Source organism: Malania oleifera, chromosome 8, assembly GCF_029873635.1.
Source record: "Malania oleifera isolate guangnan ecotype guangnan chromosome 8, ASM2987363v1, whole genome shotgun sequence".
In the NCBI taxonomy this organism is placed as follows: domain Eukaryota; kingdom Viridiplantae; phylum Streptophyta; class Magnoliopsida; order Santalales; family Ximeniaceae; genus Malania; species Malania oleifera.
Genome location: NC_080424.1, coordinates 16,762,921 through 16,782,276, shown reverse-complemented (window position 1 = coordinate 16,782,276; position 19,356 = coordinate 16,762,921). Strand labels below are relative to the sequence as shown.

The 19,356-nt window shown below is 35.5% G+C and overlaps 1 protein-coding gene across 1 annotated transcript in view; it reads right to left on the bottom strand.

Annotated features, from left to right (window-relative positions):
- Positions 1-19,356, bottom strand: part of LOC131162306 (histone-lysine N-methyltransferase ASHH1) — an 86,443-nt gene that overhangs the window by 14,967 nt on the left and 52,120 nt on the right. The window contains exons 6-9 of the mRNA XM_058118636.1: positions 18,886-18,970; positions 18,712-18,805; positions 18,374-18,572; positions 9,850-9,884 (exon numbers count right to left, since the gene is read on the bottom strand). Of these exons, the coding sequence (XP_057974619.1) occupies positions 9,850-9,884; positions 18,374-18,572; positions 18,712-18,805; positions 18,886-18,970 (413 nt within the window). The remainder of the gene's footprint in view (positions 1-9,849; positions 9,885-18,373; positions 18,573-18,711; positions 18,806-18,885; positions 18,971-19,356) is intronic.

Sequence of the window (19,356 nt, the reverse complement as noted above, 5' to 3'; positions counted from 1 at the left end):
TCACAGTCTGGCAAATGAGCTGCTGTTTCCCCACCACATTTGTTTTCCAACTTTTCATTTATGAAAGCTTGAACTTTGAACTGATGTTCCCCTGCAATGAGCTGCCGATTCTTAGTTTTTTTCTTTTTCCGCCCAATTTTCCATAATGAAAAGCTGAACTTGGAGCACAGCGCTATTTCCCTGCAATAATTTCAGCAGTATCTCTGTTTTTCATTTTTTTTATAAAAAATTTCCACTATGAAAAAGAGACTTTTTGTTTTATCAAATTTTCATTCCCAAAGTGACCAAAGCTTTTGGAGTTCTGTTTCCCCGCAGTTTGAAACTATTTTCAATTCTCTTAAGTCACAAAAATTCTCAATTTTCTGTTGCAGCTGCTGATCATTCCCTGTTCAACATTCAAAACAAATTTCTGATAGTTCAAAGGGGCAGAAAAAGGATTTTGTTTGGAAAATACATAACAGTTAATGGAGAATTTTTTCAGTGCAAATTTTGTGATCTATCTTGTAGTGAGATTGTTAAGGATTTAATCATCACTTGGCTGGTATATCAAAGGGAATGAAACCTGGTCCAAAGGTTCAAGAGAAAGCTAAAAGAAATTATCTCCTGGACTCCAGTAGAAGATTTGGAACAACTGAAGAATAGACTCAGCTTTAATTCATGGGATACAAGTCCAATGGATAAGGTGACATCTTCTCAAGCTAAACAAGCTACTATAAACTCGAAATGGGACAAAGAAGAGAGGAATGAGGTGTGTAGGAAAGTTGGGCATTGTGTATTCAACAATGCTCTCCCTTTTAGTTTGATGGATGATGTATATTGAGGTGTTATGGTTGGCGAGATTGCCAATTATGGGCCAGGTTTCGAGCCTCCTTCCATGCATGAGAAGGACATAGATACTTAGAGATGAGGTAAATGGCACGGCATGTTGCAAGAGCATACAAAAGCTTGGAGTAAAATGGATGCCTCTGGCACATAAAAAAATAAAAAAAGGTGATTTGATGCTTACATATCTTGATGAGGTGGTTGAAGAAGTTGCTAATAAGAATGCGGCGCAAGTGAGAACAAATAATGCAAAGAACATGATAAGTGGCAAAAAGAAGCTTATGTAAAAAAAGGAAAAGTCGTATTAGGCTCCATGTGCTGCGTATCGTGTAGAGTTTATGTTGGAAGACATTGTGAATTTGAAGATCCATGCAACCACAATCATAAAGGCTAAAAAAATTGTCAACTTTATTTATAACCAATTCTTTCTTCTTTTAGTGATGAGGAAGCATTTCACCAAAGACAGAAATCATCCGCCTAGAGGGGACGCACTTCGCTACTGCTTTTTATACACTGCCAAGCCTATACAAAAAAAAGTGAGGCCTTTAGACTACGTTCTCTTCAAAGATGTGCAAGTCTATTTACGCTAAAATGCATGAAAGTGTAAGGGCTTACTCAAATGCAAGAAATTATCAATGCACTGTTTCGTACATATATTTGTTCTTTTGTAGCTGATTGGTGAAAGCATTTTGAGACAAAAAATCCAAAGTCGAAGCAAACAAAGTTTTCTATTCATGTACTTAGTCGCCCCTACAGCACTAGTGGATGTGAGAGGAATTGGAGCACATCTGAGAGGTGCTCACAAATGTCATGATATCTTCCAGTTATAGTCATTCATTTATTATGCATGACTCACTGTTATGCAATTTTATTTTGTAGCTCTTGGGAAGCATTATGGAACAAAAGCTCCTAAGCTTACAAAGTTTGCACTTTATGTACTTAGGCTCACCTGCAATGCTAGTGGAAGTGGGAGGAATGAGAGCACATTTGAGAGGTGCTTCCAGTTATAGTGATTCATTTATTCTCTTCTGTCTCACTCGGTTATGCATTCATCTTCTAACATTTTAACAGTTAATGACTCAGTGATAGATTCATATGAAAAGTAGAAATAGACTAGAGCATAAAGGTAGAATAATCTAGTTTATGTGAGATACAACATCAGACAAGAAGAGAACTATAAGAAGAAAAAATTATGATCCAATATTAGTGGATTAAGTAGATTCCGATGAAGACTAAATCATGATGAAGGAAGAACCCATCCTCCCAAAAGATACTTATTGGCTTGACCATGAAAATCTCTTTGAAGTGATGCTATTAGAGCTTTGATGGTGGTAGCTAATGAAGGAGATAATGGTCAAGCAACCGATGTTCGTGGTAGTTCTTATTCCTCAACCTTGCAAAAGGAATGGTAGTGAGTCTAATGAAAACTTGCGTAAGTAAAAGACCAATACTTATTTTCAAATCTACCAATTCATCATTTTGTGATTCTAAATTATAACTTCATTGATTTGAAGGCACTCAAGACGAAGGGTTAAAATGCCATGCCTTACACATTCACATTGAACATTGGTTAGAGCGCATTTACCACTTGATCAACTAACTTCTATCACACAATTCCATTAGTAGTCTTCTCAAACAAAAGGATTGATGTAGTTCTAAGAGGATTCCACTACATATCCTTCTCTTATCTGAGCAGAAACTTCAACTATATCTCAAAAAAAAAATATATATATATATATAACATGCAGCAAGTTCAGATGCAATAGTTGGCTTCAACCCTCACCTATGCAAATCAATCATCACATCTTTAGTCGGCTTCAACCCTTTCCTGCGCAAAACAATCATAACATCTTCTTTCTGTTCTGCGTCTACTAGAGCAGCCAAATGATAGAATTTATTACTGTCAGCCACTGTCTGGTTTTTTCGCTCCAAATAGAAAAAGGTGTTGATGAACATGCTGCCAGAAGTTGGGAGAAGAAGGTACAAACTGTTCCTCCATGACTCACTTCATTTCATCCCTTGTTCCGATTTCACCATATTTTCTCCTTCAAAAGATCTTCTTTACTCCACAAAATTCTAGTTGTTCCCTTCAATAATTTAGATTTGGTTACATACAACTTTCATTGATTTCAAGCCATCGAAAATAGTTCTCCAAAGGATCCGCCAGTTATCAAATTCATTAGGAGCACCATCTCCATCAAAATTTGGGACTTCCAATTTAACCCGCGTTAAAATGATCATTTAGATTTTCACAGAGCTCAAAGAATCCCAGCAGGATAGCAAACCAGGAACAGCAGCAGCAAGAGGAGCACCAGGCAGCACTTCAGCAAGATGACAGCAATGGTGCTTCAGTTTCTGGCCAGACAGCAATCTCTGATGGTAATGTTGTTGGAATTTTTGTGTAGAAGTAGCTAGAGAAGATGAAAGAAAGAGGCCTGCCAGTCAGTAGTTCAGGGTGCCTTGGGGTAAAGGTGATTATTTTATTTATTCTAACTGCAATGACAAGTTTATAAATGGGGGTAGGGAGATGAAAATTGACCAAAGAGAGTCATGAGTAGAGAATATCAAAGATGGGAGTTGGATTGAAATGGCTTGCAGATATTTCATGATGTAGAGGGAAAGGGGGCTCACGAGAAAATTGAGAAGAGGAAGAATGATTGAGAGGGAAAATTGGAGATTAGAAGCAGAAGAGAGAAGGAAATTGTGAGTAGGCTATGATGCAATTGGATGCAGCATCAAGATGTACGAAAGGAGAGAGAGAAGATGTAATAACCCCAAAAAGGGTTATAAAAGATTAGTGAGGTGATTCCCAAAAATAATTAATTAATTAATTAATTAATTAATCGGATTTATAAAAAAGAAAAAAATAATAATAATAAAAACTTATTTTTATTTTTATTAATAAAATATATTATTATTAATATTAATTAAATATATTATTATTATTATAACTCTCCTGAAGCTTCAAAAGAAGCTTCAGGAGGTCTTTATTTTCTTCTTCAGAAGAAGAAGTTGCACAGCTTCTCTCTCTCTCCTCAATTTCATGGCGGATTCTCGTCTGATCGAGAATCAGAAGATACCGTTGAGCTCCATTTTCCGCTACCGTCATTTCTACCGGAGCGGATCGGTGGTAGGAGCGGCGTAGACGTATCTCCTGGGGTAAGTCAATTTCCCATTTTTCTTTAATTTCTTGCAAATTATAAGTCTGATTGACGAACGAACACCATCACGAGAATCTAGGGATGATCCTGTACAAGTCTAGCGGGATGGAATTCTCATGGGGTCGTCGTGGACAAAACCCCAAATTTGGGGTACGGGGGTTATTAACGGGCTTATTTTTAATTAATTAGGATTAATTTAAAAATAATAAAATGTTAAGCATTTGGAGTTGAAGTAGAATTTTCGGAATTTAGGGCCCGGGTGAGCGCCGCGGGTGTAATTTTGGGACCCGCAGGCAAGGTCTTAAATTTCGATTTTGAATCAAATTTCGAAGCTCTAAAAGTAAGAAAATTTCGATTTCGATGTCGATTTCGATTTCTATTTGAAAAAATAACGAAAACTAGTAGTAAAGCATGGAATTCTTTGTGAAACTTTAGAAATGGTTAACAAACATAAAAATATAAGTTTTAAGACTAATATATTACAAATTAAATACATCTATGTTTTATATGAGGTGAAAAAGTTGTAAAATAGTATGTGTATCAAACATGTTTGTAAGATAATGTATATTAAACATATTCAGTTGATGCAAATGAAATTCATAAATCATTTAAATATTATTTATTATACAAATATTGATAATTTAGACATGAATGGTTAAATAAAATATTACTACAAGTTTATTTTTTCATATAATTTCAAAAGCACTTGTGATAACCTTTTGTTTCAATAAAATAAATTAAAAGAGAAATTTCACTTCACTCTCAAGGTTTCGATAAATTTCGGATGATTCATTGAGATTTCGACGAAAATTATGCAAGAAGGAAATTTCGACAATTGCGTGGAAATTTAAGACCATGCCCGCAAGCAAAATTCGGAAAATTAAGTGGGGGTATTAAATATTAGTTTAAATGTTAATTTGAGGTATAGGGAGCCTAAGAAAGGTTAGATGGGTATTATTTTGGGGAAATAAGTTAATTAATCTAGGGAAAATACAAATTGCAAGATTTGAATTTCGGGCCCAAGGGCGTAGGATTTGAGTTCTAACAAGACTCTCAATAAGTTAGGTAAGTGGAATAAATTATAGCAATATTTTTAGAATTACCGTTTGAATTAATATATGAAAATGAGCATATTGTATTTTTCCTGAAAATTATTATGATATAAATATCAAATAAATTGTGTGGCATTTGAGTAATATTAATTTGTGATGCTTTGGAGTCTGAAATTAATATATTACGAATATTAGATGAAAATTGTGTGGCACATGACATGTGTTGAAAAATGTGAAATATAACGATGTATATTTTCTGAGAAAATATTGAAATGAGAATGATTGATGTGATATTTATACGTGAGTAGAAATTATTTGCATGAAAAATGAGCTTGTACAAATTACTGATATGAGTATTTTGGGAAGTGTGGAAATACGTGAAATATGATATATATTATTATTAAATGATGAAAGTGCACAGAAAATTATGAGAATATTTATATTGAACTGAATTGAGATATATTGAATATGATTGATGATATGTCAATGTCACACAATAATTGCGGGTGGGTGGTATTCCTTTCCTACTGATGTCGTTGGGGAGGTATGCTCAGTATAGATATTGTGTGTGTGTGTGTGTGTGTGTGTGAAGTTTCTACTAATGTCGTTCGGGAGGTACACTCAGTATGGAGATTGTGTGTGTGTGTGAAGTTCCTACGGATGTCATTGGGGAGGTATGCTCAGTATGGAGATTGTGTGTGTGAAGTTCCTACTAATGCCGTTGGTGAGGTATGTTCAGTATGGAGATTGTGTGCGTGTGTGAAGTTCCTACTGATGTCGTTGGGGAGGTATGCTCAGTAAGGAGATTGTGTGTATGAAGTTCCTACTGATGCCGTTGGGGAGGTATGCTCAGTATGGAAATTGTAAATGTGTTGAGAATTGTAATTATGTGATCTATTGTATTATGTAAAGTACATAAATGTGAATTTATGTATACATAGATATGTAATGAGTTAGAATGAGAAATGAAAGAGTGTGTGTTTTATAAAATAAATAATTGAGACGAAGCGAAACTCTCCACCTGAGAGCTTACTGAGTAAGGTGAGTGCCCTGATATGTATTAGATGTGGCCATACTTGGCTACATGACGTGATAGGGCAGAGGGAAGCTACCTGTATGGGCAGGTAATCTTTCCTATTCTCAAGAACTTCGCGGTAAATATGTGTTGGAATAATTGATTTTGAGAAATGATTTTAAAACTTATAAAAGCTTGTGTTGTATTTTTATATGACTATGAGAATGTGAATATCAGTGTATTTTCTCAAATGAAATGTTGTTTTGAAAAAAAATAAAGCATTTTATAACTGAACTCATATGGCCACACACTGTAAATAATTTATTCCTTCTTACTGAGATGTGTCTCACCCAAATTATCTAAATTTTTCAGGGAACAGGGATAGGTCAGGTAAAAGAGCTCCGAGACCTTAGGGAACTGAGACCCTGACACACAGGGTGAGTTTTGGACTAGGGAGGTGTGATTCCCTAGGGTTGTATTGTTTTGGGTATGAGATAGTATTGTGTAAATAGGTATATTAATACTCTGGATATTGTATTTTAGATGATATAAATATACTGTCTTCCGCTGTTAGGTTGTATAAATAAAATGACTTTTTACCCAGTACCCAATGCGTTTCGGGTTGTATGAATGGTAATAGGGTTGTTGACGTGGCCGATTTGTGGATGTTGTCGATGACATGTAAATTATTTATTTATTATTGAAAAAAAAAATTGTACGAAAATCAGGGCATCACAGAAGATAGAGGAAGAAGATAGAGGAAGAAGATAGTTTGGATCAAAAACAAACATCCTCCAAATTTTTAAATTCATCAAATTGTTTTTAACATGACTTCTACATTGACATGTATGAAAGACTTAAAAAAATTACAAATAAACCCCCAAGACACGTTTATTACAAACCCCAACATACGCATAAACCTACATATAACAGACAATAAAATGTCAGTCATTGTGCTTTGGAATTGGCCATCAAAAAGAGTCAAAGTGATTCATCTGGTGGCCAACTTTCTGTCCTACATCACCGACCAAGGGCAGAAAGTCCATTATCTCACTTATAAGGCATCTTTATTAGTCATTAAGATATGCAGATAACCTCTGCAGATAATTCCTAAGATCCCATCCACCAGGAAATAATCACATTAATAATGTCTAATACACTTTTACAGTAAAAGATTGAACTGGAATATAACAATACTGCCCATAGTCCCCCTCCATACCACATTTCTACCCTTCATGATGCTCCTATTTCCAACTTTCACAGTCAGGATGGTTCTTCCATTTCTTAGAATTTTCAATTTTTGAGTACTGCTCTTATCTCATTCCATGTTTCTTTCTGCCATAACAAGAGCCTCTAGTTTCCTAATAGTTCTGGTAATTTATCTTATAAATCTTTGTACATGCATCTTATCCAAAACTTGAGAGATTGTTCTTACCCTGTCAAAAAGTTTATCCAGAAGCCTAAGGTTCCTTTCAAATTTAAAGCTTCTGTTTGGTGCTTGTTTTTCAACAGGACAGTTAAGGTCTGATGTACATTGTTGGTATGCAACCGCATTTAGGTAACGTGGTCTACCAGGATATCAGAGCTTTGACCCTAGGCGGCCTAGGGTTCAAGTCATGTTATATCTGTTTTCCACCATTATTTCTGTCATAGTGTATTTTGTTCTGTTTCTTGTACATCCATTCAAGTTCATCCATTTATCCCTTCACATGTAAGATGGAGCCACGTGTGAGGGGCAATGTTAAGGCGTGATCTGCGTTGTTGGTCCACAACCTATAGATTAATCCTTTAGGTGAAGTGGTGATTAAGGATTAATACAAGTGATTTTTTGCAAAAGCCTAACCAAGCCTCATCCCCTGATATGTGTGTTAATGTAAGCCAAGTAGAAAATGGCCATCTTTTTTTTGCATTGCCCTTTTGCTCGACAGTTGTGGAATCCACTCTTTAGCATTGGGGAGAACACTTAGGTGTTTAGAGCTCTGTGGAATTGTTTCTTTCGAGATATTGGAGTTACAAGCAGATAAGGGAGTCTATGATTATTGGGTGGGACTGTGCTTTGCTTGTCATTTTCGGTGCATTCAGCTGGGAAGGAATGCAGGATCTTAAGGAATACTTAGCACCATTCTCATATGCGATGGGAGAGGGTGGTCTTCTTTGCTTCTGTATGAATTTTACTAGCAAGTGCTTTTGCAGGAGTTCTTCTTGACTTTTAACACATTTAGAAAGTTTAACTCAAACTCAACAAAACTGGAGATCACCATTTTGTTGATTGTTGTATTTTGTTTTAGTTTTTACTATTCCTTTTTAATCTGGGAAACTTCTTGTCATTTTTTTTTTTTTGGCATCCTTGTTTGCCGCTTTAATAATATTCTTCTTTTTCTTTTAAAATGAATACTGTTTATAGTCGAAATGGATAATGTCTTTTATTTACTATTGGAAGCTCCCTTCACTATTTGAATTGCTTCATCCAAAGACTAGAAAAAGAGTCTTTTATTTACAATTGAAACTATATCAAACCGATCTCCATTACAACAACAGGTACCTCCAACCATCTCTTCTTCATTTGGATACTTGTGTAATTTTGACTTCACTTGAGAGTAAACTAATGCAAACATAACTGCAGTAATGGTCCTTTCATAATCCTCCATTCAAACTTGAAGTGCCCAAATGAACTCTCTAACAAAAGCTATGTTTGCTTCATCTTGGTAGTGGCAAACTATTATAGAATTCTAGTAAATGAAAATGATATCAAATTCATCTCTATTTACTGCCAAGGCAATAAGGCTCGCATCACCATCCCCTATCTATCCCCTTCAATATAAATCACATGATTTGTCAGCAAAGACAACCTCGATAGTCTCAACTTCCAAGATTTTTTTTTATTTTTCGATTGGCAACTTCCAGTGTTGAGTACAATGTAACATTACTCCTTAGCTTTTCCCCACTTTCATCTTTTCTATCTTAAATATTTAACAACAAATTTAAACATTGAAGTTTCATCTGTTCCAACCAAAAGCTTGATGATTAAACCATCCAGTAAAACTTGTAAAACTAAAACACAAAGAAGCTACAATTTCACAGTAATCTGGGTTTCAAAAAAGGAAAAAGTGATCTGGTTGCAAAACATATTGGTGTTAAAATATTTTAAGAATTTTTTTTTTTTACCAACGCAAGAGTTCAAATTAGGCCTACATAAGAATTCAAATAAAAAAATAAGTTTATCAGTGCTTTACATCAGAACAAGCAGGGGACATTTATGAATGCAGCTTTATGTACACAACAACAATATACAAGCAGGATAACAAAAACTGAGATACCACATTTACACCAAAATAGAAAAAACAAAAACAAAAACAAAAAAAAAACAAAAACAAAGCAAAAACAAAATAAAATAAAAACAGAAGAAAAAAGTAAAATTATCTTTACACTTGAAATGAAGTTATACACTGATCTGCATTCATCTTGGTGAATTGTAGCCATTTACTGGTGGCACATGAACACATGCACCCAAATGCAAACATGCAAATTCAAGTGCAAGTCCACTTGAACACATTAAGAAATCTTTTTATCACTCCATTCATAATTTTTTTTAAATCGGTGTGTTTAATTGCATTGTGTTCCTTTATGACAGGATTTTCTTTGTCTTCCTGTAAACACAGGTCAATGGATGAAAATGAACTTGTTACCAAATGAGCTCATCAAATTTACTATTAATACTTAAGATTTGATTCAATGAAACAATATAAAGTAGAAATGATAATTTTCAAATTGCTTACAAACACAGTGTTGTGTTTATTACCTGTCATCATTATCTTCCCATAGGTAAGTATCCTCCTGTTCAATTTGCACACGGAGAAAAAATAGATGAGAACTACATCAACAGAAAGGGATCAATCCCTAACCAATGCTCAAAAAATCAGTAGTTCAACAATGAACTAACCAAAAAAAACAAAGCATATTGCAAAAATAAAACAGGAAAAGATAGATTGGTGGAAGATCAGCAAAGATGCCATCTTACTTGACAAAAAAGGAAAGTGTATCAATCAAATAAAATACAAAACAAATATGTTAGCCCACATTGCACCAAAAAATAACTGTGTCCAACTTCCATTTTTAAAATGAATAAATGTATTCTACTCAATAACATGGCTTGTGACTTGATTATATAAATTCATAAATTTACATTCTGAATTACAGATGACAACCCTTATTCTTCCTTTCCAGCCTAGAACCTACATTCATGCCAAACACAAGAAATCATTTTTGCATCCTAGCATGAGCAACATCACAGTTCAACAAATTAAAGGTTGCATGTTGCATCATATATATCCATGGCTTAAAATTTTAATTCAACTAAAATTTCAAGGCTTTAAAAGTAAGGAAATTTCAGCAACTTCAATTTCCATTCTTAAAAATGATGGATTGTAGCAGTAAAACATGGAATTAGTAGATGTAATAATGCAAGATTTAGAACTAAAATTTTGTAATTAAAGTACATCAATGACAGGTATGTCATGTATAAGGTACAGTAACTGCAATATAATAATGATACCACACATAATTAATATAAAAGATAGTCGTAAATCACTTAAAAATTAGTTATCATGCAAATACAACTAATAAGACATAAAAGGTAGAATAAATGTTGTGGCTAATGTCTTCTTTGAATAAAATTTCAAAAGTTTGAAGTTAGCATTAATATACTTCTTGTAATAATCTTTAGCTTTAATAAAAATAAACAAAAAAAAAAGAATAGAATTTCAAATTTTTTAGGAATTTCAATTTCAAGAAAAATTTGTCCCACAGTAAAACATAGCAAAAATTTTGTGATTTCTATTTCCAATGACTTGTGGAAATTCAACAGATTTAATAAAATGAAAAGCGATAAGAAATTGGAGGTCATCGATTTCAATCCAAATATCCATCCTTTTTAGTCGTTTGCTCATTGAACTCCAAAAATGAGCATTTTGGACCTTTGGAGGCTGTTTGTTAGTGGTAGCTGAGTCCATTGGGTGCTGTCGTAGTGCCATGTCATTGTGTTTGTAATTCATTCTGGTTGTTTGCTTTGTTTGTTGTTTGCCTTGGTAGTGTGGGGAGGGATGGAATCCATGAATCCTAAAAGAGTTTGATTCCATCACTGTTTCTGCAGCTTACAACCCAGAAGTTGAACAGAATTAATTGTGCGCAGTAGTCTAAGGATGTCTTCTATTTGATAGGTTTACATAAGCTCAAACGCTTATCCTAGTTGAGCCAGTGACAACAAACAGGAGGAAGTATGGATTCAAGAAGATGCATTGACTGTCCCACTGCTGTGGGACTCGATGGAAGCCCAAATTGCACGTATGCGTGTGCATCTAGATGCATGTAAAGAGATTTGGGACTATGTCAAGCTCTTACAATTCTAACATAACCTGCACGTACTATCCGTTAGGCTTTAGTCATAACTGGGAGACAGGAGTATCTCCGCGCATTTGGCAAGATTTGGAGGAAACATGTCCATGAGGAACTCAACACTGTGCAATGCATAACATCTGTGCCTGTCAGATGTAAAAGTAAAGGGAGCAAATGACAATCCTTTTGAGTCCTAGTGTGTTTGAAATCCGAGTTCAAAGGAGTCCAATCCCAGATTCTCAATAATGCAGAGTTTCCATCTTTTGCTAACAAGATTATGTTACTGAATGATAATTAATGAAGTTAGGCCATTGAAATTACTACTTTGAACCACTATCACCATTGACCACCTACACCGTTGCTGCTACACTTCAAATACGCTGTTGCCTCAGTCATCCTTTATTGAACAAGTTAAAACAGTTTATTTCTGCCCTGAGCTGTGTCTGCTATTGGGTGTGGATCTTGTCAATTGTAGAAAGCACCATCTTGTTCCGTTTGCCTCCCAGGTGAATTAATGGGCTTTCACCTTTCATGTTCGCCCATTCTAATATTTGGGAATACAGTTGTATCAAATTTGGGTTTCAGATATTTTATTATTTTTGTTGATGACTACTCAAAGGATGACTTGGCATTATCTAATAAAGGATCACTATGTGTTATTTACTATCTTCTGTGCCTTTTGTTCTAAAATAAAGACTCGATTTAACTTAAATGTCATAATACTTCATAATGGTAATTTCCATGGTTTTAAAACTTGGACCGGTACTTCACCAGGTTGGTCTAGTGGATCAAATCCGTGGTCAAACAGGTAATGTCAGGATCATACAATAATAATTATTATAAAAATAAAATTAGAATAATAGAAATTGAAAAATACTCTTATGTAGTAAGTTGGATAATAACAATAATAATAGTATTATTACAACAACAACAAGCAGCCTTAGGTCCCACTAGGTGGGGTTGACAACTGAATCCTTTTCCACCAATTAACCTGATCAAGAGAGTTTTCCTCTATAAGATTAAGGGCTATTAAATCCTTCCTCACTACTTCATTCCAAATTATTTTAAGTCTACCCCTACCCCTTTTCATGTCAAAAACAATAATTAACTCCTCCTCACATTGATTATAATATTACAAATATATCATCAGACTCATAATTAACTATTAGCTAATTATAGTAAAAAATAACTGCAGGAAATAATTTAGATGAAATTTTATAATTTTCTATTTTATAAATATTCTTGAAATTTATTAAATAGTAAAGTTCACATTAAGAGTCAAAAAATATTCAAACGTAGGAAGGTAATTTAAGTAAAAAAAATCAATTCAAAGGCTAGGCTAGGGGCAATTACATATGAAAGCAAGGGTATGTATATAGATACGAAATAAATTGACTATAAATATAACTCATTGTGATATTGAACACAAGCTGGTTCTTGGTTCAGCGCAACACTGTCCTTCCAGTGTGAGGTCCTGGGTTCAACATCGGCCTCATGCAAACCATGCCATCTCTTTTCCCTACTAATAAGAACTAGGCCAACCCACCCAGTTCAACAAGTCCTCTCAAATTAGACCGAGTTAGCCGAGCCTAGCTAAGTTGACCTTGGTTCAGCCCATAGCTAGTTCGCAAACATCAACTGGATCAGAAAAGTGACCAGTTTGAGTCCAACCCAATAGATCAATTTTGAGATTCAAATTATGGTAATGTTAGTAGTACTTTAGTAACCAATTTACTACCTATATGAAAAAATGCAGTAATTCAGGGGTTATCTTGTGCCCACACTCCAACAACAACATGAGTCATATAGAAGAAATGTAGGCATATCCTCAACATCACTCGTGCTCTCTTGTATCAAATGAATGTTCCCAAAGCATTATAGAATGATGCTTATGGAGTGATGCTATACTCACTGTCTTATCAACGGAATGCCATCTTTTGTCCTTGGTAGTAAAATGCCCTACAATGTTCTCTTCCCAAACGCTCCATGTTCTCACTACCTCCTTGTATATTTGGGTGCATGTCCTTTGTTCATCAATTAATTTCAAGGGTAGATAAGTTGGATCCTCATGCTATAAAATGTATTATCCAATACTCTTGCACTCAAACGGGAAATCGTTATTATGGTCCTAATTTCCTTGCTTCTTTGTCATGCTGATTTTGATGAATCCAAGGTCAAACATCCCAATACAATGTCACAGTAGGTACCATAAGAGTATCAACTGGTTGAGCTCCCAACATACCATTCACAGTTAGCAAGTCCAAGGTATACTTTCACTTTCTTACATCGTACAATCTCAATGCCAGGTAAATATCGAAGTACCAAACTCCATGATTTGAAGATTTTTCCCACTTGAAGTATAACACTTAGTCTCTTTTTTGTGGAGAAAGATTGATGAGAGTAGCACTTGAAAAATCTAAATGTAAACCATACTAAATTTGTCAAATCAAGTTCAAGGAGACAGCTAATGACCTTATGCAACCTACATACCTTACAACTCTCCCGCTGAGCGACACTCTTAGGAGGTTATTATGTGTACACCTCTTGTAACAAATACCCAATTCCCCACACAAGAAGACATTCTTCACATCCACATAAGGGCAACCAAAAACAAACTACCAACAAGATCAATAAACAAATCGTCGAGCAATAGGAGATGTGGTCTCAAAATATCAATTCAGTATGTTTGCACGTACCGCTTAGCAATGACTTGAGTCTTAAGCCATTCAATACAATTGCCACAAAGATATTTGAGGATGCAAACACAATGACACCTAACCAACTCCTTAATAGGAGGAAGATCCACCAAGCCCCATGTCTCTCGAGTGATCTAGGCATTTCATTGCATCCTTCCACCAAGGGTTACCAAGCGCTTCAACATGTGAGAAAGGTATAGGAACAAACAAATAGACAAGGCAAAAAAACGCATAATAATGGGAATGTGAACATGAGCACAAGGATAAGCAACTAAAAACTATTGAGTACAAGTTCTAGTAAAATATGAAAATGAAGTCACGTGGGGACGGATCTCTAGATCAAGAATTCAAGATAGTGATTGGCAGAAGTGGTGACAGCATGGTGGTAATGATGTATGTGCCACTCTTTGTCGCTCATAAAGCCATAGTTTCTTTGGTTCATTAGTCGACTGGGAGGAGTAGAAGTTTCTTTATAGGACTAAGGGTAGGAACAAGAGGATCAACACACAAGAGGGGGGGTGCATAAATCACTAATAGACACCAAATAGATTCATGTAACGAGGACCGGGCACTTGAGAAATAAGGTGTCCCCTGGAAAAAGATGACATTTGCATAGTTCCTGTGAGCATGGGAACATGACATCTATATCCTTTTTGAGTTCCCAAGTACCAACAAAGGCACATTTAATAACACAATGAGAGAATTTGTCCTAATGAGTATGCCTTTACATGGATCATGAAAGAAACATGTGTGCCCAAACACACAAGACACGACAAAAACATTTTCTAGGTACATGATGAAAGAAATCCTTAGGACACTGGGTGCCATCTTAAACAAACATAGGCTGTAAGGAGAGCATCAGTCCTGAAAAGATTTTAGGAGCTTGCATGTGAAAGAGTAAATACCATACTAAGTCAAATAATTGTCTATTTTTCCATTCAACAACTCCATTATGCCGAGGGGTATGTACTATGTACTCACGATGTTTGATGAATAATCCCTTTGGCCAAGAAAAAAGATTAAAGCTCAATTTGAACAAATTCAAGTGCATCATGAAATCGAAAAATATGAATAAGAAAGCCAACTAAGTTCTAATTTCCAAGTAGAATTGCGTGAACACATTAAAAAATCCAAGTGAGTCTTTTAAAAAAAAAATTGAAGTCATACGTGAAAATCACCACAAAGGACATAAAATATCGATATCCATCCAAAATCTTGACTCAATGCAGACCCCAAATATCCAAATGAATTAAAGAAAACCACGATTTACTTCGAGACTCAACTCTAGACGGAAAAGAGTCCCAATGAAAATTCTTACTATGCTTTCCTAATTGATGCAAGAACACTCAAAACGAGAAATAGGCTTGACGATGAGAAAAATATCTCGCAGTTTTTGAAGAGATGAATGAGCCAAATAAGCGTGTCTAGTCCAAAGAAACATCATGATGAAGTTGTATGGCAAGAACTAAATCTGCCACCACCAACAAAAAGTAGTACAAGCCATCCTTCTTAAGCCCTCTAGTAATCCTCTTCTATGTCTAGAGATCCTGAATACTATAATGAGATGGAAAGACGGTTTCAAGCAAAACTAGATTTTGTTAATTGACTAACTGATAACACACTTAAGGAATTTTTTAATTTCTTTTGGATAAGAAAAGAATACTAATGAGGCAAAAAAGTATAATAGGAGGAGAATGAGATACTAGATGTTCTCTTACGACTATCTTGAGAAATAAAATAAATTATAGTAATGCTGGCCTCCAATAAAAGATCAAGCTCCGAAATCATAAACAAAACCCAAAGGTATAGGCCCACAATGACACCAAGAACAATACTCTGTCCCATAACAGATTAGGAGAAGTCGTGCGATCTTTGACAGTTCTCGCATTCCTTTTGAGTCCAAAGGGTCCACAAAATGACAAAAACCGCACTATGCTACAATGCTTGTCCCCTCCTAGTCTTGCTGAAACCCCAATATCTGACAACAAAAAATTCGCCCCTCGCCGAGGTGGCATCCAATCTTCACTAAAACAAGAGATAGAACTCTAAAGATGGGTTTCCATCCTACAATGAATGAAGACGTGTGCATTCATTTCATTGGACTCTCATCAAACATATATTGGGGCTGAAAACCTTGAAAACTTCTAATCTATAACAAATCATGTATGTTAATCGTATTAATACTCACCATAAATGAAAATCTGAATATTGAAGGGAACCTCACCCTTCCAAATGATGTGGCTCCTAGGTAAGAAACGAGGACAGGGAGATATAAGGAGGTGAAGGAAGAAAGATTTAGTAGAAAAGAGACCTAAAGAACTGAAGTGTCCCCAAACCATAAGGCTTCCCACTTTGCAGGAGTAAGAGGAGGGTCGTCACAGTGTACGCAACCTTACCCCTACTTTTATGCAAAGAGGCTGTTTCCTTGGACTCGAACCCAAGACCAACCGGTCACAAAGAAGCAACCTTACCTTTGATCCAAGGCCCGCCCTCTAGAAAAGAGACCTGAAGAACTGCCTTCCCAAAACCTCCCATCTTTATTGAAAGGAACAAAATGATCCCAGAGCATTAAGAAAGGTGGTTTAACCTCATTGACCTCTCTTTCATTAGGATTCCCCAAAAATAAAAGAAGGAAATCCCAAGAAAGATAAGCCCCCTCAAAAGAAAAGAAAGTGCTAATAGGTGCATTGTGAAAGGGTAGAAAGCTAAAACAAACAAGGCACCATCTACTCCAGAGAAACCCTCACCCAGCCAGGTGTCCACCCAAAATTGAACCCCGTTGTCGTTGCCCACTTTGAAATGGGTGGGGGGAAACAAAAACAAGCAACCTAGGAGACAAACTTAGAGGGAGTTGCATGAGAAACAATGCAACTTACTCTATAATCCCACCCATCATACCATACTTTTTTACCACCTTGTGCCGTAAGGAATTAACCACTAATGGGAACCTCCACAACCATTTTCTGTTATTTAAAAAGCACATTACCAAGCCCCAACCACCCTTCAGATTCACATCTGCTAACAAACTCCCAAGTCCCAAGTTCCAACTAACTCAGTGCATTCAGATTCTCCTTAAAATATGACCAAGAGAGTCATGCACCATCCTCTCTAGAGTCCTAGCTAAACAAAAATATCCACCACGCACACCACAGTTACCACCTAATTACTAAAATAACATTTTCACTTTTAACAGTGAATAATCTCCACCACCCTTGCTTACCCCCTGCCGTCCCCTAAGAGGAAAAAATGGCGTGAAAAAAGAGCATAATTAAATGTTGGACCTACCACACAATGTTACTTTCCACACCTTCAACACAGGTAAATTTTAACCAGAGAAGGCAATAATAAGTTAATGTCAAATTATTATAATCTATAAAAAGCACACATGCAGCCTGGTAATGGCCAACTAAAGCAAATGAAACCACGGCCCCTAAAACAGACAACATAAATAAACAATGGCATCAAAATTCACTACTCAAATGCTACAATGCCAAAAAAAAAACTATTGAACTGTGTTCTTTCCCTAATTATTCTACTAATTACAGCAATTATTCATTACCACCTCACATTAATTAATTATTTAATAATACTATGATTATAGCATGTATACTTTCACTAATTACTAGAATTCAATTTTGAAAATAGAGTATCCAAAAAGAAAACAACAAATGGTATTTTTATAGCCCTTCTTTCCAAAATGATGTTAATAACAGTTCACATCCTTCAGTGCAGAAAATAAAAGTGAGGGAGAGGGAGAAATGTGAGTTATAAGACTCCAAAATCTCTTCTCCAGTCCTCAACAGCCTAGATAATGTAGCTTTTTGGCTCCCGGCTTTGCAACCCATTTCCCTTGTGGTGATTTCTCTTGCATAGAAAAATAACAATCACCACCACTACACCACAGAGTAACATAATCATACATATATTTCAGAAGACATAAACCAACAACCTCAACTAATGCTTCTGGCGCAAATATCAAAAGTTGACAACAAAATTGAAGATACATATGTCATAAGAAGGATTTAAAAACCAGTACAGAACATCAACAAGAGCTTGAATTTTGAAACTAAATGGAATGGGACAATTCAATTTGGTATTAGCATACAAGACTGCCCCAGTGATTTTCTTACAACTTGATTTTATAATTCACACCTTCAGTTCTGTAAACCAAACACATGTCAAACATAATGTTGCATCTTTTGTCAAAACATAATAGTCCCGATGTTTTTGATTCACCTGAAAACCACGAGATTTTGCCCCAAGAAATCCAGAACAGCCAGCTGCTCCACAAAGGCAGCGAACTTTAGCACCCCCATACCATTCAAAATTATAATCATATGCCAGTTCGGTTCCAAAAGAAATATCTTGCTTGGCAAATATCCCAACCCTTATTTCCCCCAAAACCGTCCACTTCCTTGTCTCACAATTAGGTTGGCTGAAAAATTCCAAATATATCAATTAAAGACCAGCACAATTAAGCACAACATAACAAGAAATGGTTTAGGCCCACGAATTATGAATGAATACTAGATACCTCATTTTCATCAAGTTGACATTCTGCCTAAGCAGCTTACCATGAATGGTTTATAAACCTAGCAAGGCTTCCCTTTTTGGAGGCATCTATAGATTCTTGGGCATTAAGAGAAATAATATATGCATCCTTGAGGCCTGCATCAAGCCAAATTAATAGATAAAAGTGCATTTCTGTAGAAGTGTAAAATGTTTATCAATTGATTAACATTTTTCACCTAGAGTTTCATAAGCTTGGGACCTTCGCTTCGCTTCATTCCAAGAAATTACTTCCCCACAGTATTCAATAATAAACCATCCAGCCTGAATCAGACATAAGAAAAATAGTATCAAAATAAATAAGCCTTCAAAGAACGCTAGTTGACAGATCAACTTCATTGATCCTGCCGTACTACATAAAACAAGATAAAACCAATGCTTCTAAAATATCATTCAAAGATATCTTGCCAAACCCCAACAATCAAAAATAGATTTTAGTATATCTTCATTTTTAAACACTGTATATGTGCTCTCTATTCCACAAAGTATGTCACTCTCCCAATCAGTCAATCTTCTGAGAAAGAAGTTCCATGACAGTGAATTTCATTGGAAGTGGAACTTTTGACAGTCGAAAAAGTTCAAATTCTTTCAAAAGATGTTTTTGCCATATTCTATGAGTAGGAGGAAGTAGCATGGTCTCTGGAAATATA